Consider the following 27,088-nt stretch of genomic DNA (forward strand, 5'->3'; position numbering starts at 1 on the left):
AGATGGATAATCCAATATGGGACTAACAGATCAGCATAGAGATGATAATTAAACCCCTAGAAATTGATGAGATCACCAAGAAAGGATACAGAGAATAGGGACCCAAAATAAAGCTCTGGTAACTTCCTCCATAGTTCCAGAATATGTGATGGATGGTGAGTCAGCATAGGAAACTAAGAAGAAACATTCAGACAGGTAGAAGGAGAACCAGAAGAGAACTGTAATGAAAACTCAGAGGAGAAAGTTTACAGAAGAGAGTGGTCAATAGTTTCAAATAATGCAGAGAAGTCAAGAAGAATGAGGACTGAGAAAGGATAACAAGATAAGGCAATTAAGAGATTATTCCTAACTGTGAAAAGGAGTGGTTTTAGTTGAGTGATGAGGTTAAAATCAGGATTACAAAAGTCTGAGGAGTGAAAGGAGAAGAGGTAATTAAGATAGATAGCTTGTTCTAGTGATTGGGTTGAAAAGAGGAGAAATATAAAATAAAACAGTAAGGGAATGGCTGAATCCAGTAAAGGTTGTTTAAGGATGGCCTTGGGAGTCTTGGGCTTCTCCTTTTAGGGTTCTATTTTGCAAGGGGGAAAAAGGGGTTTTGATTGGGTAAATATTAAAAGGTTGGTCGCCAGGGGATTGAACGATTATCAGTCTCTAATTAAAGATTAACTTCAAGTTAAAATGACTTTTATGGAAATTTATTTATAAACAAGAGGAAGAAAAATAAGGAAATAAGAAGGAGGATAAGATAGGATGAGTAATCTAACACAGTATGTAATTGGTCTGATCACCTAGCTTAATCCAGGTAGGTCTAATTAACCCTCTGCCAAGAGAAATCCAGCCTTGATCCCAAGGCTGGAGACTCAGAAGGCCAGAGGGCCCCAGAGGCAAATGAAGCAAAAGCTTCAGACACAAAGTCTCTATTAAAAGGGAAGGTCCTCAAGAGAAGTTCAGGAAGATTCAGTCTTTACACTCACCACGTGGAATGCCCTGGTCACGAACCAGCAGAACTCTTTCAGGTCCCATTCACAAACCAGAAGACCAAACCCAGCTGACTGAAGTCTCTTTTTAAAGGGGCCTCTTTTGCATTACTTCCTGTGGCCTCCTCTTAGTTTATGTGTCCAATCATAATAGATGCTTTTCTTAGGACTGTCCATGAGGCAGTCAGTAAATTTTGATTTGTTAGTCTAGCACACTTGGGTTACAGACCACCCAACTTGTGAGTAAAATGGAGATGTTTTCACCTTTGGTGATTAAATCTAAAGATGGGCAGGGTAGATTTAATCTCATTATCACACCCTGTAGGTAGTTATACTCCTAACACTAGTTCACAAACCCCAAATGGTGTGCTTCCTTCTTAATAAAATGCTAGTAGACTCTGTTTATTCTTTGGCAAAAATATTCCCTCAAATGATTTAGTAATCACAAATCAGGGGCCTACTCTCCCCAAAATATGCATGGTCTATTAAGGCAGAAGAGTGAACAAGAATTTAGTCTAATAGTAACGAAGTACACATGGATGGAAGGTATGTGGCCAAGGTTACTTATAACTCTAGAAATGCAGGACCTTAACATTCTTTCTTTTCCTAGACAGGTCCCATGTAACACAGGGTGTTAGTAATGGATGTCACCCATTTAGGCTCGCTACTCTCAGGGCATCATGTATCTGATGGTTAAGAAGCTCAGCTGGGATATCCAAGACCCAGTCAATTGCTTGTTCCAGCCTGGCAGTAATCCAACAGTTGGACATCTCTAGCATAGATCTAGCATATTAACCCATTTAGTCAAGACATCTTTCCTTTCAAGGAACAAGCCCAGTGTGAATCACTCTGACTCCAGCTTCTGACTCAATTCCAGATCTAACGATTCTCTTTCTATTCAATTATGGATCTAGTCCAATTTCTGTCTTGTGAGAAAATTTCATTCAGTTATGGGAATTGTGGGAAAACTATTAAATTGTTTGAACCTGAGTCCTATATGTATAGGAAGCTGGACCGACTCATCCTAAAGCTTGGAGACTCTTAACTAAGGACATAGACTATGCTGACCAGAAACCCAGCCAGATCTGAAGATTGATACAGGAATTTCTCACAATTATACTTCTGAAGCACCACCCATGTTTTATCTGGAAAATAGCCCTGTATTGGTCAATCAGTTACTAGTTCTTTGTTCCTTTGATTGAATTCAGACTGGACATGGGGTTTAGAAGATAAGAGTTCTAATTTTAGTTTTATTACTGTGTGATCTTGGACAAATCACAAATTCTACACCTTTGTTTCCTCCTCTATAAAATGAGGGAGTTAGTCTAGGTCACTTCTAAGATTCATAGCTATTCTGTCTGTGATCCAGGTCTCTTGATATCAAGTCTAAAATTCTTTCCACAAGTTAAGGACATATTTAAAAGTTCCTCATTGGTTACCCATTAATTAGCTCCATAATAGAACAAGGTTAGAAAAAGGAGATTTTAAAAAGCCACTACTCTACATTAGCTTCCTTGACACCCTTACATTTTTGCGGTCTCAATTCATATGTTAGGATTTTAATTTTTTTTAAAAAGGCTTTCATTTCCTTTTCAAATTAATTTTTATTTTTATTAATATAATTTATTTCAAAGTATCTTAGCCTCTCCTCACCATCATCCAAAAAACAAGAATGTATATATAGATTATGTTTTTTGTGTTTCCACTTCTTAGTTCATTCTCTGGAGATGAACATTTACACGTTATTCTGCAAGTATTAAATCTGTAGTTGTATATAATGTTCTCTTGGTTCTGCTTATGTCACTGTATAGTTACCTTTCTTTTTCTTTTATCCAATTACCAGATAGTTTTGATAAATACTGCTTTCTAATACAGCAATGATATTGGTAAGTCTGAGGGTATACATGGTTTGATAATTCTCTGGATGTAATTTCAAATTGCTTACTTCCAAAATGGTTGTATCAGTTCACAGTTCTACCAACAATGTAGTAGTGTTCCCATTTTTTCATATCCCCTCTAATATTTGTTATTTTGGTCAATCTGATGAGTGTGAAATGATATCTCAGGATCGTTTTTGGTTCGTATTTCTCTTTCAGTAGTGATTTAGAGCACTTTTTTTCCTATTTACCTACATATGACTGATTTCTTTATCCAAACATTGTCTGTTGAAATCTTTTTGCCATTTATCAATTGAAGGATGGCTCTTATTATGAATCTGACAAAGTTCTCTCTATATATTTTAAGTATGAGAACTCTATCCAAGAAATTGTCTATAAACTCCCCTGATTTTGTTTCCTTTTTAATTTTGGCAACATTTATTTTATTTGTACAGAAATTTTCCTCTTAATGTACTTTAAATTATCCAATTTATATCTCACAATACTCTATTTCTTTACTCATAAATTCCTCTCCTATCCACAAATCTTGACAGGTAATGTGTTCCCTCTTCTTGTTTATATATCTTTTTGTCCAGATGATGTATCCTTTTTGATTTTTCCATACAAAATGGTGTAAAGATATACCTCGTTTCTGCCAAACTATTTTCTACTTGTCCCAGCAATTTTTACCAAATACTGATTTTTTCCACAAAAACCTAGACCTATGCTTTTGTCAAATACAATTATAATCTTTTAATATTCTGTTTTATTGCCCTACTCTCTAATCTAGTGATTTCTCTTTTTTAAACCCTTATCTTCTATCTTAGAATCAGTACTATGTATTGTTTCTAAGCAGTGAGGACTAGGCAATTGGGCTTAAATGACTTGCCCAGGGTCACACAGCTAGGAAGTATCTGAAACCAGATTTGAACCCAGGACTTCCCAATAGGCCTGGCTCTCAATCCACTGAGGCACTTAGGTGCCCCGCTACTGCTCTATTTCTTAGCAAATACCAGATTATTCTGATAATGACTGTTTTATAATACAGTTTAATATCTGGTACTGCTAGACTTCCTTTACATTTTTCATTAATTATTTTACTATTGATCATTTGTTCTTCAAATGGTTTTTATTATTTTTCCTACCTCAGCAAGATAAGTTTTTGGTAATTTGATTGGGATGACATTGAATAAGTAGATTAGTTGAGGGAGGATTGTCATTTTAATTGGTTCTGCCCATCATGAACAATTAATATTTCTCCAATTAAATCTTTTATTTGTGTAAAAAGTGTTTCATAATTACATTCATGTAATTTCTGAGTTTGTTTTAGTAGTATACTCCCAGGTATTTTATTTTATTTATGGCTATTTTAAGTGGCATGTCTTTCTGTCTCTTCTTACAGAACTTTGTTAGTAATACATAAGAATGCTGATGATTGATTTGGTTGGGTTTATTTTAAATTCTGCTACTTTGCTAAAATTACTGATAGTGTCATCTAAGTTTTTAATTGAATCTCTAGGATTTTACATATATAGCATCACCTTTTCTGCAAAAAGTGATGGTTTTATTATCTCTTTGTCCATTCTGATTCCTTCAATTTCTTTTTCTTCTTGTTATTGTTAGCATTTTAAATAATATTAGTGATAATGAGCATCCTTGTTTCACTCTTGATCTTATTAGGAAAGCATCAGCTTAACCCTATCTTTTTTTTTTTTTTTTAAGATTTTTTTTTTTTAATTTTAAACCCTTAACTTCTGTGTATTGACTTATAGGTGGAAGATTGGTAAGGGTAGGCAATGGGGGTCAAGTGACTTGCCCAGGGTCACACAGCTGGGAAGTGTCTGAGGCCGGATTTGAACCTAGGACCTCCTGTCTCTAGGCCTGGCTCTCAATCTACTGAGCTACCCAGCTGCCCCAGCTTAACCCTATCTTAAAAGTTTGCTGATGGTTTTAAGTAGATGCTTTATATCATTTTAGGAAAAACTGCATTTATACCTAAGTGTTTTAATACGAGTGTTCTAGTTTGTCAAAGGTTTTTTCTGCATCTATTGATAGAATCATGATTTTTAAAATTACTTGTTATTCATATAATCAATTATATTGATAGTTTTCCTTATATTAAACCATCCTGGCATTCCTGGTATAAATCCTGTTTGGTCACAATGTAGAATCTTCGTGATGCATTGTTCGTAGTCTCCTAGCAAGTACTTTATAGATTTTTTTGCATCCATATTTATTAATAAAATGGATCACTAATAAAATGGATCTATAATTTTCTTTGTCTATTTCTGCTCTTTCTAGTTTAGTTATCAGTACCATATTTGTTTTCAAAAAGAATCTGGTAAAACTTGTTACCTATTATTTAAAATAATTTAATATTACAATTAGTTGATTTTTGAATGTTTGATAGAATTCACTTGTAAATGCATCTGGTCCAGATACTTTTTTCTTGGGGAAGTTCATTTATGGCCTTTTTAATTAATTTCTTTCTCTTTTTTTTTCAAGTCTTAAGAAAAATTTTATTTAATTAATTTAGAATATTTTCCCCATGTTTACATGATTCATGTTCTTTCTCTCCCCTCCTCCTACTCCCAATGTGCAATTCCACTGGATTTTACATGTCAGTAATCAAGATCTATTTCCATATTATTAATATTTGCATAATGGTGATTTCTTAAGAGTCTACATCCCCAATCATATCCCCATTGACCCATGTGATCAAGCAGTTGCTTTTCTTCTGTATTTCTCTGCCCACAGTTCTTTCTCCGGATGTGGATAGCGTTCTCTCTCATAAGTCCCTCAGAATTGTCCTGGATCACTGCATTGCTGCTAGTAGAGAAGTCCATTACATTTGATACCACAGTGTATCAGTCTCTGCATATAATGTTCTCCTGGATCTGCTCCTTTCACTCTGCATCAATTCCTGGAGGTCTTTCCAGTTCACATGGAATTGCTCCAGTTCTTTATTCCTTTGAGCACAATAGTATTCCATCACCATCAGATACCACAATTTGTTCAGCCATTCCCCAATTGAAGGGCGTACCCTCATTTTCCAGGGTTTTTTTTTTTTTTTTGCCACCACAAAGAGTGCAGATATATTTTTGTACAATTCTATTTCCTTATCTCTTTGGGGTATAAATCCAGCAATGGTATGGCTGGATCAAAGGGCGGGCAGTCTTTTAGCACCCTTTGGGAATAGTTCCAAATTGCCATCCAGAGTGGTTGGATCAATTCACAATTCCACCAGCAATGTATTAATGTCCCAATTTTGCCACATCCCCTCCAACATTTATTACTTTCCTTTGCTGTCATTTTAGCCAATCTGCTAGGTATGAGGTGGTACCTCATAGTTATTTTGATTTGCATTTCTCTAATTATAAGAGATTAAGAACATTTTTTCATGTGCTTATTGATAGTTTTGATTTCTTTATCTGAAAATTGCCTAATCATGTCCCTTGCCCATTTATCAAATGGGGAATGGCTTGCTTTTTTGTACATCAATTTCTTTTTCTAAAATAGGTTTACATAGATATTTTATTCCTCCTATAGGCAGTTTATTTTTTATAGGTGTTCTTTCATTTCATTTATATTGTTTGTTGGCATATAATTGAGCAAAATAGCTACTATTAATTACTTTAATTTTATCATTTTTATCATTAATGCTAGTGACTTGGTTTTCTTCTTTTTTAAATCATATTAATCAATGGTTTATCTATTTTGTTGATTTTTCATAAAACCAACTCCTAGATTTATTAATAATTCATCTTCTTGTACTGAATTTTACTGATCTTGCCTTTAATTTTTATAATTTCTAATATGGGGTTTAGTTGGGGATTCAAATTAACTTTTAAATTTTGAGGGAAAAGATTAGAGAAGTTGTATTTTGATGACTGAGAAAGTTACCAGAGGGGAAAACAAATTAAAAAAAAAAAACAAAAAACACCAAATTCCATAGTCTATATGTTGTTTTTTCCCCAGATCTAACTATCCTGATACTAATCAGAATACTTGATGGGATTTAACAAAACTCCACCCTTGTAGTTCTTGTCCTCCATTTTCAAAGAAGACCAATGACATCACAGGTGATATTTTAACTTGTGCATGAATTGGATTTAAGTGAGGCAGAGTAGCAGGAAGCTGTCAGCCTCACTCTCTCTTCCAATCATGGAGGTCCAGTGGCTGGACAAAAATCCTGGTGATGACTGGGATGCAATGTCTGACCAAGTTCTCAGCACTCCTCAGTGCCTGCTTTCTTCATCCCATCTACCCTGAAGACTTCAGCTGCTTATAAGGTAGACACTTCCACTAACTCACCAATGGGTCTGTGGCCCATTGGTTATCCTCAGCCTTGCCTTGTCTTTTACTGGTGCGTGGCCACTGAGTTTGCTACAGCTTCTTGGAACCACAGATGAGAACTGGGCACCAAAGGTGGATAAGCAAGAGATGCTATTGAGGTAGAAATAACAAGTCTTTGCCATTGCTTGTATATGAAGCTCAGAGAATGAGAGAATGAGGCATCAAGAATGACTTAGTGCTTGGTAACTTTGAGGATGCTGGTACCCTTGACAATAATAGAGAAATTAGAAAGAGGAAAGGTTGGTATTGTTTTTGGTTATGGGGGAGGGAAAGATAACAAAGTCTATTTTAGATATGTTGCAAACACCAAGAAAGGTCTTCAGGACTTGCTAGCCAGAAGGGTTGTTTATAATTTCCCTTCAGTGTGGTATAGGTTTCACAAAGTTGGTTTTTTGTTTTGCTTTGTTTTTATTTAAAATTTTATTTAGTTTTAACATTCTTTTTAAAAAAATCTTGAGTTCCAGTTTTCTTCCTCCTTGCCCTTCCCCCATCCACTGAGAAGGCAAGCAATATATCAATTATACATGTGAAGTCATGCAAAATATATCGCCATATTAGCCGTGTTGCAAAAATAAAAAGGAACATAAAGTGAAAAAAGTGTGCTTCTCAGAGCTCATCAGATCTCTTTAAGAGGTGTGTAGCAGTCTTAAGGCATAAGAGCATCATATAAAAATAGCTGCTAATCACTGCTTTGGGGGAAAAATTTGTCAAGGATAATCCAACACAAAGTTTAGAATAGGGGTCAACAGGGTGGCTCAGTGGATTGAGAGCCAGGCTTAGAGAAGGGAAGTCCTGGGTTCAAATTTGGCCTCAGACACTTCTTAGCAAGTCACTTAACCCTCACTGCCTAACCCTTACCACTCTTCTGCCTTGGAACCAATATATAGTATGGATTCTAAGCCGGAAGGTAAGGGTTTAAAAAAAAAAAAAAAAAAGAAAAAAAAAAGATTAAAGTTTAGAATACTGAAGATGGAAGAAAGAACTTTTTACTGATGAATCTATCCTTTTTCATTCAATGTTATATCCCAATTGTTTTCAGAAATTCAGTTAGGTCTGAGCATCTTCATCCAAAATAGACACCCAAAAAACATTTGAGCATTTTTTGCTTTCAGTAGGCTTAAAATTTTTGTTCTTATTGAGGGAATGAACTCTGAAAAACATATTGATAAACTGAGACAGAGCTATCCTTAAATTACAAAAACTTTCAACTAAAAATAGAATATGACCTTGTGCTATGTACACCACATATCATGGAAGCTTAAGTAATTTATTCGAGAAACAGAAATGAACAGGCTCCAATGACCTGGAAATTAACCTTATTTAAAACTCACTGACATCCTATGGGCTATATAAATCAAGGCAAGACTTGAGAAAATAAGGCTGTTCATCAAAGGTATACTTAATAGTCAAATGTGATATCTGTTTCATGGAGAAATTTAAAATACGTCAGAATGTTGCAATCTCTGCAAAATCCTCTAAGCAAATGATTCAAGCAAAAGGGCATATTTTTATATTAAGTTTCTAAGAAGTAAAAAGTTGTCTTTTTTTTTTTTTTTTAAATGTCAACAATTTGTTTTGTCCTAGTGAATCACTGCACAGGACCTTCCATCATCTCCCTAGATGCTAGGGTCTCCCTCTATCTTCCTTTCCCTTGAATTTATTTTGTAAATATTTCTGTTTCTGTGTTGTCACTGCAGTTAGAAGATTTCATTTTTTTCTTTGTATTCTCAGAACCAGAACAGTTCCTGGCACATAGTAGGTACTCTAACAGATGAATGAGGAGAGAGGACATTCTACGGGAGTGTGACTGCCCCTGCAAAAGGATGTAGATTTTGTGCCAGGGAAACAGTGGAAGGTAAGTGAAAAGATAAACTGGGACACCCTGACTGCTACACCAAGGCATTTGGTTGGGCTGTATGTTGTAGGCAATAGGAAATCATTAATTGTATTTAAGAATGTTTAAGGAGGCGATGGCATCTCTCAAAGTACCTTAGAATTTAAATTTAATCTTAGGTTCATTTTACAGATGAGGAAACTAAGGGTGATACATGGTAAGTAACTTGTCTAGGATCATACAGCTTCTAAGTATCTGAGGTTGGACTTGAACTTAGATCTTCCTAACTTGAAGCGCAGTGCTTTATCCCAGCAAAAAAGGGAAATAGTGCCAAAGGGTAGATGCTGAGCACTATCTCGTTGGGATAAGAGGAAGTGCAGTCTCATGCTGCTATTGCCACTTTGCAACTAACCTGTTTCTATGGCTTTAAGGAAAATGTTTAACCTCACTAGACCTCAATTTCCTCATGAGAAAATGAAGGAATTGGACTCTCTAAAACACAGTGACTAATTCAATTTAGGTCCCAAATTAGTTTCATGGAAATTTTATAAATGATAGAAACACCCTAATAATATTCAAATCCATCTAGTCTAAATGTCAGGGCAAGTGGCTAATGTGATTTCCAGAATTAAACCTTCTCCTCAGAAGACCCCCAACCTCAGCAGGTAGATTGGAGTTAGGGATCTTGGGTTCAAATTCCAGCTCTGACACTTACTACCTGAGTGTTCCTGGGCAAATCACCTTTCCGCCCCTGGTTTTTGGTTTTTCCCATCTATAAAGTGAGAGGGTTTGGATTGCCTTTAAGGTTTCTTCTACCTTCAACATTTTCTCATTGATAAGTGCTTTAAGAAAGAGATGGGGGGCAGCTGGATGGCTCAGTGTATTGAGAGCCAGGCCTAGAGATGGGAGGTCCTGGGTTCAAATCTGCCCTCAGACACTTCCTAGGCTGGGTGCCCTGGGCAAGGCACTTAACCTCCATTACCTAGCTCTTACCACTCTTCTGCCTTGGAATCCATAGATAATAGTGATTCTAAGATGGAAGGTAAGGGTTAAAAAAAAAGAAAAGAAAGAAAGAGATGGACACAATGGATGGAGCCTTGAGGAGAGACATTTAGGGTATTTCTGATGATTCAGGAAAGAGGCTTGAATTGGGGTGTTAGCACTGAGAATGGTAAGAAGGTGAACTGTAGAGAGGTAAGATAAATCGGCAAGAGAGATGACATATATGTACATATATATGTATGTATGTGTACGTGTATACATGTATGTATGCATATATATATATAAATAATCTTATAGTTATAGTCAGACACAACTGAAAATGGCAACTATTTCATTTTCCAAGTGTAGTAACTAAGGAATATAAAAGTGATACTCTTGAGAGAGAATAAAATAGAGAAAAAAATAAGATTTATGGAAAATAAAACAGAGAATAAAATAAAAAGGAGCAAGCCAGGATTTGAACTTAAAGTCAGTCCCTTAGATGACATTATAAACCTTTAAAAACTAGTTGGCATATATTAAAATAAAACTGAATGGGACGAAATGCCTGTAGTACAGGGTGGCTGTGAGGCTCAAATGAATAATTAAGACATAGTGTGCCTTACAAACTTTAAAGTGCTTAAGTATTAGTTATTATCCTTATTGGGAGTCAATTCATGCAAGATATAAAAAATGTTTATAAGTTCATTAAAAAATGAAATTACTTTTGACAAGGTGGAAAGAAAGAAAAACTTGAGAGTATTACTTACATGTAGTTATGCTGCTAAAAAGAATAAGGATGCCAAGGGAAATTTTTAAAAATACAATCTGCTCCAGAACTGAACTGAGAGTTTTTGAAAGGCTTAACAGCAGTGATTGTCTTCTTTGAAAAAAAAGAAATTCAGGCTAGATATATATTGGAAAACAAAATGGAATGATAAATCTTTCATAGATTGTAATTCATATCACTTTTGCCAAACCAGAAATACACACACACACATACAAACACACACACACAAACACACACACACACACACACACACACACACACACACAGAGTTTAAGTATTCCATTTTATTTTGGGATGTATGATACATCACTGATACATGACTCACAAACATCTTAACAGATTCATGGATGACAAAAACTAAGGCAATTTTGTGAGTTTTCATGTCTTCATATTTTTCATAAAATTCTTCTTATAAGATCAAGCTGTCAAAAGTAAAAATCCCTTCTGAAATCAAAATTTAAATTGAAGGCAACAGTCATCAGCAAATTCCTTTTTGCATCCTGTATCACTGCTCACAAATATGCCAATAAATGCCTTGGATTTAACCCAAATGTTGCCATAAAGTGATGTTTATCAACAACAGTAACAAATGTTTAGAGACCACAGGCCTAAATAGTTTCTCCCTCCATGAGTTAATAAAAAGAAACCTTTGTCTAAGGGACATAGTGCAGAAATACCCAAAACTAAACCAGACCCTTAACCAAGGCACTAAAAGCATGTCGTTCATACAAAGAAATGTAAACAATCCACCAACAAGTTCCCCTAGTGGAACTGCTGCTGTAAAGTGCAGAAGGGTATGGCTGCTGGGACTAGAGCTTAGAGACTGAGCAAAGAAAGCAGGAGGTCACATCTCCAATATATTTTTTGTGAACAATCAGCTCATAGAATTCCCCGTTAGCACTATGGCTTCCGATTCATTACTGTTAGAGTGACTCCACGTTCCAATCAACCTAACTGTAAGGTATTCTAAGTAGAAGTAGGCTATTATTTTTGTATTCTGAATTTGACTAAAAAAGTGACATATACCAATTTTATGTGAAGCCTTAGAAAGGAGGTCTTTCTTACACGTCTCCCTCCTCCTTACAGTTCACAAATGCTCATCTCTTACCATGTACTTTTAATGGCTGTTCAAATTAATGAGGTATGCTGTCATATGTCAGTGTTGATAATCCACTCAGGTCTGTAAAAAAGATCCTTACTTAATTAGTAACCTTTCTTATGGGTCTTGGAGGAAATCATGGTCCATGCCCTGTATAAAACATGCTGACTTTTATTTAAAATTTCACAGAATGGCAATTTTAAAATTGAACATTTGGACAACTAAATTATAATAATTTCCAAGGCTGTCAAGTGTACTTTCCATAGATTAAAAGATTATTATCTCTGAATTGTAGTGCAGCCAGGAGAGAAGGAGCTCTCTTTTTTTAGAGCACCAAGATGGAGGACTGTGGAAGATGTAAGGACTGAAGATATATGGATGCATCTTTGCCATTTTCATATTAAATTTTCTGAGTCATCCCATAAGCGATTAAATATTACAAACAAATGCTAACTGCTTTACAAATTTTGAAAAATATATTTAAAGAACCCTTTTAAAAGATGAAAAATGTCGGAGAAAAAAATTGTTTTTCTCCAGTTCAAAGTGGGAACTGGAATGCTGCTTTCTCAAGACAAAAACTGTTTATTTCATTTTCTCTCCGCCCACTCCACCCCAAGGGTCACCATTTGTAACTCTTAGTGCCTTGTAAAAACCACTTCTCCCTGGTGTGGGTGTCTATAATATCTGATTCTGAACTCTAGGTCTTGTTAAGTTTAAAAAGAAAGAGGCCTTAGAGTTTGTCTTAAAGATGTTTTCTGTGGGGGAAAAATAGTGTTTTTCTTTTCAAGGTTCAAATTGAAAGTGCATCAGATTAGACAGAAAATGTTTCTTGGACAGAGAGCTTCATAGCTTTGAGCAGTAGCTATGATGTCAGCTTACAAAGACTATATTATAAACACCTTCAGGACAGAAGTATAGCCTTTTTTCCTCCTTACCTATAACAGAACAATCCCAATTGTCAAACTCTTTTTGGATTTCTAAATATAGCCAAAGGAAGTCTGAGAAAAACCTAAATTAGAAACTACTTTTATAATGGAAAAAGGTTAACTTCCTTCCAATCCCGAAATAAAACAAAAAGCCATGAAGTTAAACAGATGGCTTTCAGCACATGTGTGTAATAACTAATTAGTAGCTAAGTGCAGAGAATTAAAAGCAGCTGTCTTCCCCTTAGGGAGGAGAGGATAGTTAAATATAGGTCAGTTTTTCAAAAGGAGACATAGTTAATATACTTTGCTTTCTAACAAAAATGATTTTTTTTAGCAATGTTCTTTCCAGTTGAATGGGTACTTCCTGCAAAAGAATCTGTTCAGTATGCCAAGCTTACTATATGTACGCCCCTTTTATAGCAAAACAAAGTTAGAACTTAGAATAGAAGCCACTGTCCAGCAAAAAAAAAAAAAAAAAAAAAAAAAAAAAATTAACTAAGTAGTCTGAATTGTCAGGGATATGATGTTCTTTTGTTGTGTAATTTTAGCTATTGTTCGTAATTGCCTATGTTTAAGGCTTTTTTTTTTTTTTAAGGGCTAAATAGATTTTTACACAGAGAGACAAAACAGTTTTCCCTTTACTGTAGGCTTTCAGAAACACCTGAGAATCCACATTTGTTATAATCATTTCAGATTGTACTTTTGGGAAAGATAAAAGTATGTTTTTTCATATTGGGACAAAAAGGTATCAACTATCAATATACTGAAGGAAAACTGGCACCAATCATATAACAACGAGAAGAAAATGAAGTACCACAAAATGAAGATGTGAAAATAGCAAAATCTCTCACTGCAAAATTCATATTGAGGTTTAAAAGTTGGTAAAGCCTCTGTTTACTTTTAGACCTGGTTCCCTCCTTGGGCAAAAGGGCACATATGATTCTTCACTCTGTAGGTCACCAAAAGCCAAATAGGAACTTCTTATGAATGATCAGGTTCTTTGTATTGATTGGTTGCCAAATCATGTGACTAATCTAAGAGGGAGGGCAGGGCATCTCAGTCAGGCACCAAAAGGAAGCTAGAATAAGAATGACTATTGGGAAAAGGGTGGTTAGGGCAATGTAGAGGAAAATGTAAAAAAGATATAATTCACATGAATAAGTGAGGTGACCTACCTCCACTCTTCAGGGTAGAGACTTGATTTATACTAGGGGATACAAGTCCCAGATCTATCTCCTTTGGCTACACAATTTGGCTGGATGATAGCATTGGAGTTTACAAATCTATTGGGTACCCTGCCTATTAACAGCCTAATGATTGTTTAATAATCCAGCAAGAATTATTTTACCACTGTAACTCCTGCTGAAGCAATATTAAAATTACATTCTGAGGTTAAAAACTATTTTCATATAGAGCAACATCTTTTTTTTTCTTTTCATAAAATCAAGTGCAAAATGTCTTTAACAAAGAATGATGGAAGTAAGAAAAATTTGAAATTTTCATGCAAAAAAATCTCATTTTACAAAGGCTGTATGTAGAACATTTTTTAAAAAATCAAGTTTCTGGCCTGTGAATCCCGTATTCTCATTCGTTTCTCTTGTCATCTACACGTGGTCGTTTATGTAAGAATCGGTAACATGCAAGTTCAATGACTTCTAGTCCACCAAATATTTTCTCTTGTAGCACAAAAAAGAGAATTACAATTAAAAAATACCACCGAACAATGCTGTAGAAATATAAGAGAATAAACATAGCAGGGGTGAAGAAAGTCCAATACAGGATTGACATCCATTTGACCATTAGTACCCTAAACTCTGATTTGCAAGGTGGAATCACACTCTTCCCTGTGAAGTCAAAATTCTTTGGGCCCTCATAGAACATACGGAGTCGTTCCTCTTTCTCTTGCCATCTTTTGTGGCACCAGACCTGAAGTTCCTCCTTGGATTCTGGAAGGGTTTCTACTGGATATCTATTGATGTGAAAGTGGATCTCCTTGGGAAAATTTCCACTTAAGAGGTGCTTCTCTGTCTGAGGAATGTTATGAGGATACGCCACAGTGACGTCATGGATGGCATCAAGGTTTTTACCTAGGTTGGAAGAAGATAAACAAAGATAAAGCAATAGTCAACTTTTCTAATAATTGTGATTAAATTGCAAGCAGGCCTGAAAACGTTAAAAACCATGTCAGAATTAACAAAAGGGGAAGAAGGAAACGCAGGCTATAAATAACAACAGTCTTTGGCTATTTGATCAGTATTTACTTATCATTTTCAGTTTGTATTCTTCTTACTTATCAACATAACTGATGGTTCAGGGAGTGAGGTAAAAATGAAACTCAACTATAGGAATAGCAATCCAGAATCCTAAAACTAAGTGGCAAAAAGGATAAAATTAGACCTCAAAGAATACAAGAACACATAGTTAACTATACCTTCTCCCAAAAAGTGACTAGTGGTACACAGTCTCTCAAAATCCATACTCATCTGCCTTTTAACTAAATATTATCATGCCAACTACCAGGAAGAAAAAAAATATAATTAGACTCAACAGCTATTACAAACACACACAAAAAATTTATACCTTGAGTTATTTTATTTTAATACACTGCATATGATTTTGTCAAGATGCTAAGCAAAGAAATGACAACAGCCATAGTCATCCTTGTCAACATTATGTTCAGTGAAACTGGAATAGATTGCCAAGGATATTAATATCACTCTTGATCAATTCTTTAAAGGCTCTATGATTTCATCAGTGTAGGTATTCCCATAGCTAATACACATCAAAGCAAAGGAAAGGTGATTAAAACCTTGCCAAAACTTGTGCTCTGCTAATATCACCTTTCAAAACCCATTTCTGGTCACTTCTTGGTTACTGTAAAGGCCCTAGGATAAAATGTTGACAGAAGTTTGAAGCCTCTTGGAAGACTGTGAGAAAATCATGGAGACATTATGTACTTCAACTCAGCAAAGCACAATCTCCCTTACCAGAAAAGTTAGTTTGGTTGGCATAGTTTACAAATAAAGTGAGGCAGCAAAAAGTAATATGATTTGAAATAGGGATTTATAAAGTATTATAGGGATGATGATCCAGCAAAGGAGACTAAAAAAGGGGCAAACAATAAGAATCAAGAAATAGCAATGTCATGGAAACTAAGATAAGAGAGAGTATCCTACTGCTGTCAAGTGTCAAATCTTTAGAGAGATCAGGAAGCATAAAGAATGAGAAAAAACTATCAGATCTGGCAATGAAGGGTAACTTTGGAGAAATTGGTTTCATTCAATAGTTTTGGTTGATGATGAGGCTGGAAAGTTGGCTATCAAAGGACTGAGAAGTGAATAAGAGAAAAAAAGTAGAAGTAATAATTATATAGACAGCCTTCTACCTCAAATTAGTTGTAAACAGGAAGAAATATATCAGATAATAGTTTAATGGGACAGTAGTGTCCTGTCAGAGCTTTTCATGGATTAGGGGAAACTTGATCGTGTTTATAGGAAGCAGAAAAGGAACTAGTAAATAAGAAGATTAGGGAGAATGAGGGGATGATTCTAGAAGTTAATCTGCTGGATAAAGGGACATACAAAATCACAGGTAACATGGAATACTGGATAGAAAGTTACAATTGGCATCAGGAGAGTATGGGAACTAATTCCACCTCAGATAATTACTAGTTGTATGAGCCTGGGCAAGTTGCTTAACCTTTTTCACCTCATTTTCCTTACATGTAAAATGGGAGGGTCAGACTTAATGACTGACTGTGATTATGAGTTGATCTTGCCAAGAAGGTTCATCTCTTAATCCCACTCCCAGCCCCACCTAGTTCAAAACTTTCTCCCTCTTTAAATGACTTTTTATTTATGTTTACATGCTGTTGTTTCCCCCTGGTGTAAAGAAAGCTCCCGAGGAATTTTTTTTATTTGTCCTTTGGTTTTTGTTTGTATTCCCAGGGTCTATAAGCTCCTTGTTCATAGTAGTCTTAAAATATGTGCAATCATTTAACAAGCTTTGCCAACTGTGGCTCTGCAGCATCTGTCATTTGTCTTCATTCTATTCCCCCAGATTACAATATCTTAATTCAGATTATCCTTACCTCTACCAAGGAATATTGGAAGAGCCCACTAATGGATGTTCCCATCCTCAGACTCTTTCCCTTCCAATCCATCTCCCACCCAGCTGTCAAAAACATCTGCTGAGGTTCAGTTATGGTGCTCCCCTGCTCAAGATTGCTCTTCATTTCTCACTGTCTCCAACACAAAATTCAAGCTACTTGGTTTGTCACTGAAAGTCTTCCACGGGCTGGCTATCTTCCCACCTTATTTCACATTGCTCCTCTTTACATATTATTATGTCCTAACCAAAATGGCCTACATGCCATTCCCTGAACTTGGCAGTCTATTTTTTTCCACAGGCTGTCCAGCATACCTAAAATACACAGAACTCTCTCAACTCTTTTAGAATACTTACCTTCTTTCAAGTTCCAATTCAAATGTCCCATCCAGCCCCTGGGAAGACTTTCCCAATCCCTGATCCCCTCACTTAGTTTTTTAATGGTTAGCACCAATTTGAATGTTTTTTTTCTCCGATTTAGTGTGACTGGAATACATAGTAAGCATTTCACAAATGTTTGTTAATCTGTCTTTTTCTTGAAGCAAAAAATGATTGTTTCATTAAATTGTAGAATATCCTTTTAATAAGGAAGGCAATTCCTGCCTTTCCCCAAGACATGAATTTGTCAAAAGATAATTTCTTTTAAGTCACATGGCAACACTGAATTATACCACCTGAAGGCAAGGCTTCAGAAGAGAAAGGCAAATATGGGAAGCGAATACCTGTTTACAATGATGGTATCTAAAACTGAACCTCATAATACAATTTAGGAATAAGTATACTTCATCTTTGGCAGTAGCCCAACAAAGGCTGGTAAGAATGAATTTGCCTAGATTCTGAAAACACAAAAGACTTTAAACTGAAAAGGAAAGAATTGAGAGAAAATTGCCTAAGTCACTATGCTAGATACCACCAACATAGGAAGAAGAGGTATAGACATTCACTGGAAACAAAACCCAGGAAATGAGTAAGCCATAAAACCCATGATCTTTAACATCTACACAGAAATGCACAAAATATGGGAAATAAGAAAGTAGAAACTCCTAATGCCCAAAAAGCAAATATGACCTTTCAAGAATCAATAACATCTGGTGAGATGAAAGTTATGATTGTAATATGTTTCTGGGAATATACATTATTCCAAAGAAACAGGACAGGTTAAAAGAAAAAGTGGAGGATGGCAAGAATAGCATTGTATATTAAGAAGATAAATTTGTGAGAAAATATAGGTACTAGGGAAAGAAAATACTGGCGGATTTTATGTTAGATGAAGATAAGCAGGCAAAAACTGTCATTTGAGAATCCTGTGGATCAGCTGAAAAGAATGAGGAAATAGATGAATAGTCCAGGATCACAAATTTGGCACAGAGAAATGATACAGTAGTGACTAGACACATCTACAGGTGCCCTCTCTGAAAAAGGCAGAAGGATTAATAACATTTTGACTATCTTAATGATAATGTCATCCTTCAAAAGTAAATAGAACAGTAGCAAATTTTATTCTAGTTTTGATTCTTCCCACTAGGAGGAACTTGGGTATGGAAATGTAAAGAACAGAGCATGTAAAAGAATTACTACATCTTAGAATTTGTAAGAGAAATAAAAATGGTTGTATAAGATCTAACGTATATTCTAGTTATGAGAATATATTTCAAAGGGTTTAGAGAAAGGATAGAATCTATGAACTAATTCTACAGAGTAAGTCAGTCTAGGAGGGATAAAAAACTCTCAAGAATGAAATTTTGAAAATACAAACAAAAAAAAATCAGATGAGGAAAAGGGGAAATGAATCTAAAGAGACTGTCATGGATATAAAGGGATCTCATCAACACATTCAGAATTTTAAAAAGACATACCCCAAATGGGAAAAAGGGTAGGTGACGGAAGATGAATACTAAAGTATGATATACTCCTGTAAGAAGAGTGACAGGAATGTTAAAAATGAGGCCAGCAAGGAAAAGTACAGAGAGCAAAAGGATTTGTTTGTGTTTAACTACTTGGAGGAAACAGGAGGCTCAAAGTCAGTAGAGAACTACAGTCTAAAATGTATTGGGATAATAAATAAGGAACAATGAAGGGAAGACAGAGAAAGCTGCTTAACTCGTATTCCTTCTGCTTTCTCTGCTGAGGAAAAACAATTTCCAAAAACGGAAAGAGGATTTGGTCTGCAAACCACAAATCAGAAAGTTTTAACTCCTAGAAAATATTCAGAAAATTGTATTAGAAGGATGATTAGTGAACATTAAGAAAAGGAAGTTGTGATCACAAATTGCTGGTACAGCTTCATCAAGAATATGCCAAACTATCTTCTTTCTTCCCAGGGTTACTGGTCTAAAAGATCAAGAGAACTCTGTGGATATAGGCTAGCTGGCATTTCTGCTTATTCCACCAGGAGCAGAACTATGGAGGAATGGATAGAAGTTGCAGAGCCAAAGTTGGATTTAATGTAAGGAAACATTTACTAATATAACTGTTATCCATCTAAAAGTGGAATAAAATACTCAGAAGATCCTAGAGTCTCTCTCATTGGAAATCTTTTTAAGCAATACCTTGATGACTATTATATTCTTACTCAGGTATAGGCTGGTCTAGAGAGTCCCTTACAACACTGAGAGTCTGTGATTCTGAGTACGCAAGGTGGCAACCTGGTGGGGAAATGACCACTGACTTTGACTTTGTAACAGAGAGGCAGAGCCATATGGATTATGAGAGAGCACATTTCAGAGAAAGGATAGGTAGGATATCTCATGGATTAAAGTTCTATAAGAAAAATTATTTTAACCCCAAATTACTTCTTATAATGCTTCTCAATCATGGAAAATAACAATTTAAAGAACCAAGGCCACTGAAAGTCTGAAGTATTTTTTAGTGGAAAAGCCTAATTGATTGATGTAATCATCTCTATTCAGCTAACCTAATGTGTGAAAGCCTTTGGGTTGAAAAAGCAACAACCAAGAATTGAAAGATTATTCCTAGGAGGAATTAAACCACTGCATAAGTAGTAAATAGAAACTTAAAAGTGATGATTAATTAAAGATTAATGGGACTCTCATTATCCCCACCCCCATATCATCTCAATCTCTTTTGACTGAAATCTTTCTCAAGTATCTCTTCTTTCCTCTCCGAGATAATGTGGCATAGTGGCTGGAGGGACTATGGTCAGAAAGACCTGGGTTAAGAAATTGAAGAGCAGAAATTTCTTTGTCTAAACAGAGTTAATAATATTTCTCAAAAAACTGATCATTCACTTGTCTGAATTCAGATAGTTTTATTTAGTAATTATGTACTACTTTGACATATCTTAGACTTTTATTATCTTGTATTGAACTCTTTGGGTTTTTTTAATCATTTCATATCTTAATGCTTTTAAAGCCCAACTATTTTTAAATTCCTCTATAGAAAATAGTGGGTCTCATGCTTTGTTCTCTTCCCCTCAGTACTTTACAAATCTCAGCTTTTCTACTTACTCCCTGTGTGAACTTAAGTAGGTCATTTCCCTTCTTTGGGCCTCAGCTTCTTCACTTGTAAAAAGCAGAGTTTGAGTTAAAGTACCTCTAAGGACTCTTGTAGTCAATTAGTCTATGAGCCTACCTGCAATTGAAAGAAGATATTAAATAAATGTAAGGGCATATTAAACTTGAACTAGTCAAAAATAAGCACAACAAACCATTTAGAAAGTGCTCCTGAGAACTTTGCCTAAGCCTCGACCAGAAACCAGAACCTGTTGCACTGAGAAAGTTTGCTTCAAGTAATCCTAACGACCTTAATAGTTTTGAATAAAAATTAAAAGGCTCATTTGGACATTTTCAGAGTTAAGTAGAGAGACAGATCCATGTAGCCATGACAATAACATATTTGAGGATAACACTTCACTAAATAATGTACATGACAACATCATCATTTGTAAAATGATTAACTTATTTAAAGTCTCTGTAGGCTAACTGGTAATTGGATTATATAGATCTAGGCTTGGAAGGGAATTCAGAGGCCATCCCATTGAAACTCTCATTTTTCAGATAACCAAAGTGAGGCCCAGGGAAGTTATTCCCCTTGCCCAAGATGAGAGGTAGTAAGCATCAAAGATGGAATTTGAATCCAGATCCTCTGAATTCAGTCAATGCTCTTTTTGGTATACCATGTTGCTGTGTTTATAATAAAAAGGGCTGATATAGAGGGTTGTCTTTTTTAATACTGTATAGCTTTCAAGTAATTTGTGGTATCTATGGGTAATCCCTCCAAGAGTTCAGATTAAAACTGATCTACACTTTCTCCTCCGCAAATTTAGCCATGTCCTCCCAGAAGTCTTCCATAGAAGATCTGACCCAATGCATTTAAGGATTTCCTCTAAGTCTTTTAATATTTTCTGGTTATTAGTATAGCTCTTAGGCCCATGATGACACACCTTCGGCATAGGTGCCAAAGATGGTACACAGAAACCTCTCTATGGGCATGTGGGCTGTTGCCTGCCTAAGTTAGTTACCAGAAAGGCAGAGGGATTCAGATGGAGCAGCACCCTTCCCCATCTCCAATGTGCCTCCCTGCCCCTCTGCTATTACTCCCTCCCCTGAGCAGAGCAAGTGCTCTAGCTTTCTCCTTCCCTCCCTTTCTCCTTCCCCTGACTGGGGTAAGGGGAAAGGGGAGGTCCAGGACTTGGTCTCTGTGGAAGTGTGGGGCACAGCATGAAGTCTGGAGGTGGGGCAGGCATGGCACTCAGTCTCTAAAAAGCTCATCATCACTGCCTTAGGTTATCCATCTGTTTATTCCTCACTCTCACTAAAAGGGCATCACATCTCTTTTCCTTACATAAATAACTGAGATAAACTATTCACTTTTCAAACTGATTGAAAATAACTATCTACTTAACTGGGTGTGTTTATATACTTTTGAACATTAATCTTAGGAAAGTCTTTGGATAACATTCTGCTATTTTCATATAAAAATTTTAATTTCTGAATTTTTAAAAAAATCCTTTCCATGTATGCAATTTGGTTAGATTTCCTTAAGAGGTCCAATTGAAAAAAAACTATAGTAAATAAAATTATGTGTCCTGCAAAGAAATACATTATAATTAAAATTCTATTATCACTTTAATTAGGAATTTCATTATTAAACTGATGTCACTGAATTCCTCTAAGGCCCCTGACTAATCCTGAAACAAATTCTTCTTTGTGGGTAAATATTAGCCTTTCATAATTAGAGTATTCATCTATGATAAGGCTTTTCATTAAATCCCTTTCTGATTAAGATGTCTCCTCAAGTACTAGGTTGATTGAATTTAATATGATCTGTCCACTTATGGATCAAGGTCTGGCAGAAACTGTTTTTGGCACCAAAAAACATTAGAATAAACTGCTCACAGATTCAAGTACTTAATATCTGGAATGTTACATTAAGCCTATTTCTATTGTCCTCCTGAATATCATACAAATGCTGACCACAAACAATATATTGATTTTGACTTACATTATTATACTAGGAATTAGACATATTATCTGAAATATTAGGTTTTAAAGCATATTTTAATTCTCACTAGTTTAATGAGATTATTAATAACACAAGTGATTAACTGGCTAAAAATGTATTGTGGTTTGAAACAAATAATTTAGAATAATATTTAGAATCTGAGTACTATAGGGATATAAATGCAAATTCTTTCTTCTTGCATATAACCACTAATAGAACCTACTCCTTTACCTGTCCTCTCATATTACTTAATACTACTTCTTTTTCCCTCTTCTCCTCCTCCTATATTTCTTTAAAAGGTATATATTGTGAGCACATATGTGGTTGAATTAAAGGGAACTCTTTCTTCCTTTCCTCCATTCCTTTCTTAGGCTTACTTTTCTTCTCATCATCTTCCTAATTTATTTTTGTCTAAACATGCATTCTTTCTAATGATCCATTTTTGCTTCTCTGTCTTCTGAACAGTCATTTCAGATTTTTTTGCTCTACATTTTTCTTTCCTTTGTCTTCTTTATCCACCTGTGTGTGACTGTTTGTATTAGCATATAGGTAGGTAGGTGACAATGGCTATGTGAATGTAATTAATTACATTAAATGACACCAGACCACGGCCTAATTTGATGCAGCAATCACAGGATTAGGATCACAGAATTAGAGGTAGAAAGGACCTCAGAGGCTGTCTAGTCTAAAGAATACTTGAACAAAAATATCCCATACAACGTCCACAATAAATGAACATCCAGGCTTCATTTTGAAGATACACAGTGAAGGGATAGCACCAATTTTTAGGGTGGTTGGTTCCACTTCACGTAGTATGAGTTTATATAGTTTCCCTTCCCTTGTCCATCAAGTCTGAATTTTCACCTTTCCAAGTTCTATCTATTATTTCTAGTTCTATCATCAAGGATTAGACAAAACACATCTATTTCTGTTTCCATATTACAGTCCTTGAAATAAACCCTTAAATAGTGTTTAAGTGGGAGTAATACACATTCATTATAGGTGGTGAAGGGCTTTAAATAGCAAAGAAAAGAGTGTTTATTTGATAATTCAAATGAGGGAACTGATGAAGATTTTCGAGCTGTTGAGTGCCACAGCCAGATCTGCGCTTTAAGAATATCAATCTGGTGAGAGTCAGGTCTAGAGACAGGAGGTCCTAGGTTCAAACCCGGCCTCAGTCACTTCCCAGCTGTGTGACCCTGGGCAAGTCACTTGACCCCCATTGCCCACCCTTACCAATCTTCCACCTATGAGACAATACACCAAAGTACAAGGGTTAAAAAAAAAAAAAAGAATATCAATCTGGCAACCGTATGAAAAATGGACTGGAAAAGAGAGACTAGAGGCATGGAGATCAATTAAAAGGCTATCTTGATAGAACAGGCAAAAAGTGATGGTCTAAACTAGGGTGACTTGTGGTACAGGAAGGGAGAAAAGGAGGCAGAATTGAGAAGACTTGGCAACTGACTAGATATGAAGGTATAAGAAAAAGGGATGAGTCAAAGATGGCTCTAAGATTAGGAATCTCAGGTATAAGCAGGATGGTGATACCCTTGACAAAAATAGAGGAATTCATTAGATTTTAAGCTCCTTGAGGGCAGGGACTATCTGATGCCTCTTTTTGTATCCCCAGTACTTAGCGTATGTGCTTAATATTTACAGACTGATTGATTTAGGGGGAAAAGACAAAAAGAGACACGGACAAGATAAATAATTCAAGGTATCATCTGAAAAGCAGTGATGGTAGAACCCATGGGACCTGAGTATAGAAAAGAGGAAAAAAGAAGGCCCAAGACAGATCACTGTGGTATACAATGGCATAAGGACAGATAGGTATAAATAAGGGGGCAGGCTAGAATCAGGAAGAAACTTCACTCAAATCTGGTCTCCTAGATATACATGACCAACTTATTTAACTTCTATTTACCTAAATTTCCTCATATGTAAAATGGAGATCACATTATTTCCCAGGGTTGTTATAAGACTCAATTTTGTTATAATAATTGTAAATTGTTTGATATAGTGCCTGGCAATAAGTAACTGCTATACAAATGTTAACTATTATTATATCTACATATAAGTAGTGGGAAACAAATGATGATGACCCTGCAACAGGTAAGAAAAGAACCACAACAGAGTAGTAATGAAAATTCAGGGTAGGAAGAGTATTCAGAAGGAATGCAGTGGGAGTCTGGCTAACAGTGTAAAAGCAGGTACAAAAAATGGCCACTGGATTTAAGAGAGCCCCAGTAACTTGGGGGAGAGTAATTTCAATTGAGTGATAGGGTTAGATGACAGACTGAAAAATCCTAATAAATAAATGTGAAGTAATGGAGTGAAAACAAACAAGTACATGAAGTTTTGTTTTGTTTTAAAGGATTCAACTGTGAAAGCAGAAATATAAAACGACAACTTAAAGGGCAGGAGGAGTGAATGAAGTTTTATTAAAGATAGTGAGAGTGGGTGGACATTTTTGTAGGCATATGGGAAGAAACCAGTCAGTCACTACAAAGCTAAAATCTGGAGGATGTCAGAAGGGGCAAATTCTCAGAGGGGTCTAAATGGATAGGACCAATGGTATATGTAAAGAGATCAGACTTGACAAAAAATGATCACCTGTTCCTCTTGAGACAAGAGCAAAGGAGATAATCTCAAGGGAATCTGAGCTACAGAATTTGGGAAAAAATAATTTATGACTTTTTTTCTTTTGGTAAAGTATGAGAAGAGATTTTATGCTGAGAATAAGGAGGGTTGAACATTGGGTAAAAAAAAAGTTAAAAACCAAGTTTTTGGCCACGAATGGACACCTAAGGCACTCTATGATAGAACTTCCAAGTCAACATTTAATAGTTTGGGCCTAGGCATTCATTTATTTCTGAAAATACCTGACTGTACTACCATCTAGGCACATCATTCCATTTTTTCCATAAAAATAGTGTAAGACAATTTGTCAAAGACTTTGCTGAAATGTAGATAAGCTACATTTATAGCATCTATCAGCATACTATTGCTGTCAAAAAAGATTATCTTGGCATTATCTGTTTTAAATTAAGCTTTTAGTTTTCACTGGTATGTTTTCTAAAATGGTCATAAAATATCCTGTTAGTCACATGTTCTTGATTTTGCTATTCTACCTACAGCTCTCAGAAGTAACACTATTTCCCACCTCTAGGCCTATAATTGTCTCCTACGCCTAGGAATGCTCTCCTTCCTCATCCAGTTCTCTTGGAATCCATACCTTCTTTCATGTTCTAACTCTTACCAAAAAAACCTTTCTAATTTCTTTAGTTGGAAGTTTGATGAGGGAACAAACACTAACATGTATAAACTTATTGTAACCTGAAGATCTGAGTCTTGTCATTTCCATTTTTGCTGAACCCTTAGGATTTTAGGGCTTCCCCTTCCATGTTCTATGTAGCTGAACTTTCTTTTATGTGTTGTCTCCCACAATTAGAGTGGGAGCTCTTAGAGGGCAAGGGCTGTCTTTCTGTTTACCAGTGTTTGGCACATGGTGGGTGCTTAGTAACTGCTTTTTAAAAATTCAATCATACTTCCATGCATGTTTTTACATATGGTATTCCTTTCCTGCCATTCCTTGCCCCCTGACCTCTACACTTAAGCTTTTTCAGTGCAAGGACTGTTTTTGTTTTGTTTTTACACCTCCAGCATCTAATGGCACCTTACAATTAGAAAGTAGTTTTAGGATAAGATTGGACATATCAATGGGGGAAAAAATGGTGTAGCATCACTGAACAAAGAGAAAATACTCAAAATCTTAAAAGCCATGAATTCATAAATGTAGAAGATTTGAACCAAGTGAGGACATTAGTGATCACCTAAATCTATGATCCAGTGATCTAGACCAGGCCTGTTATTTTAAAGAGATCTAGAGTAGTAGGAACACCTAGGTAGTACAGTGGGTAGAGTTCCAGGCCTGGAGTTAAGAAGACTCATCTTCCCAAGTTCAAATCTGGCCTCAGACACTTATAAGCGATGTGATTGAGAACAAGGTCACTTAACCATTTGTCTCGGTTTCTTCTATAATATGAACTGGAGAAGGAAATGACATATCATCTTAGTATCTTTGCCAAGAAAACTCCAAATGGGGTCACAAAGAGTCAGACACTACTGAAAACAACTGTGAAAACACCAACACAGAGGTGTAGGTCACCAAAGGGCCCTGAAAGCAACAGAGCTGATATTTAAACTCAGGTCTTTTGGCTCTAACCTCCTCTACCATATCAGATTGCCTTCTCAAAAGCTCCCCACTATTCTCTTTACATTTTGTAGAAGAGTATAAAGTATTTTGAGTTCATTCCAAAGTTGCTGTAAAATTACCTATCATAGTGTCTCTTACCTAATGTAAAACAAATATACTGACATATCCCAGAATTACTGATATCAGAGATATAGAAACATGCACATTCTGGCTCTAATCTTTCATAGCATATCTCTCTACCCAAAGAGTTTTAATTTCCTTAAAACAAAAACTCCATGAACAGCACAGAATAGATCCCACTGTTCCTTCTCAGCCCCATAAGATTTGAAACGGCTATCCCTCCCTTGAACTGTTCCACCTCTTGACTCTTTTCCCTCCTTGGTGGAAAAGCAGTTCTATCAAACGCTCCCTTTAACCCATATCTCTCCTTTTTTTCTGGGCCCCTATATAATGACAACC

General features: G+C 35.8%; 1 protein-coding gene across 1 annotated transcript in view; it reads right to left on the reverse strand.

Annotated features, from left to right (window-relative positions):
- Window positions 1-13,224: 13,224 nt before the first annotated feature.
- Window positions 13,225-27,088, reverse strand: part of LCLAT1 (lysocardiolipin acyltransferase 1) — an 81,831-nt gene continuing 67,967 nt past the window's right edge. Inside the window, exon 5 of the mRNA XM_044663703.1 lies at window positions 13,225-14,927. Coding sequence (XP_044519638.1) covers window positions 14,425-14,927 — 503 coding nt within the window. The 3' untranslated portion in view covers window positions 13,225-14,424. The remainder of the gene's footprint in view (window positions 14,928-27,088) is intronic.

The sequence above is a fragment of the Gracilinanus agilis genome, chromosome 2 (genome assembly GCF_016433145.1).
Source record: "Gracilinanus agilis isolate LMUSP501 chromosome 2, AgileGrace, whole genome shotgun sequence".
Lineage (NCBI taxonomy): Eukaryota > Metazoa > Chordata > Mammalia > Didelphimorphia > Didelphidae > Gracilinanus > Gracilinanus agilis.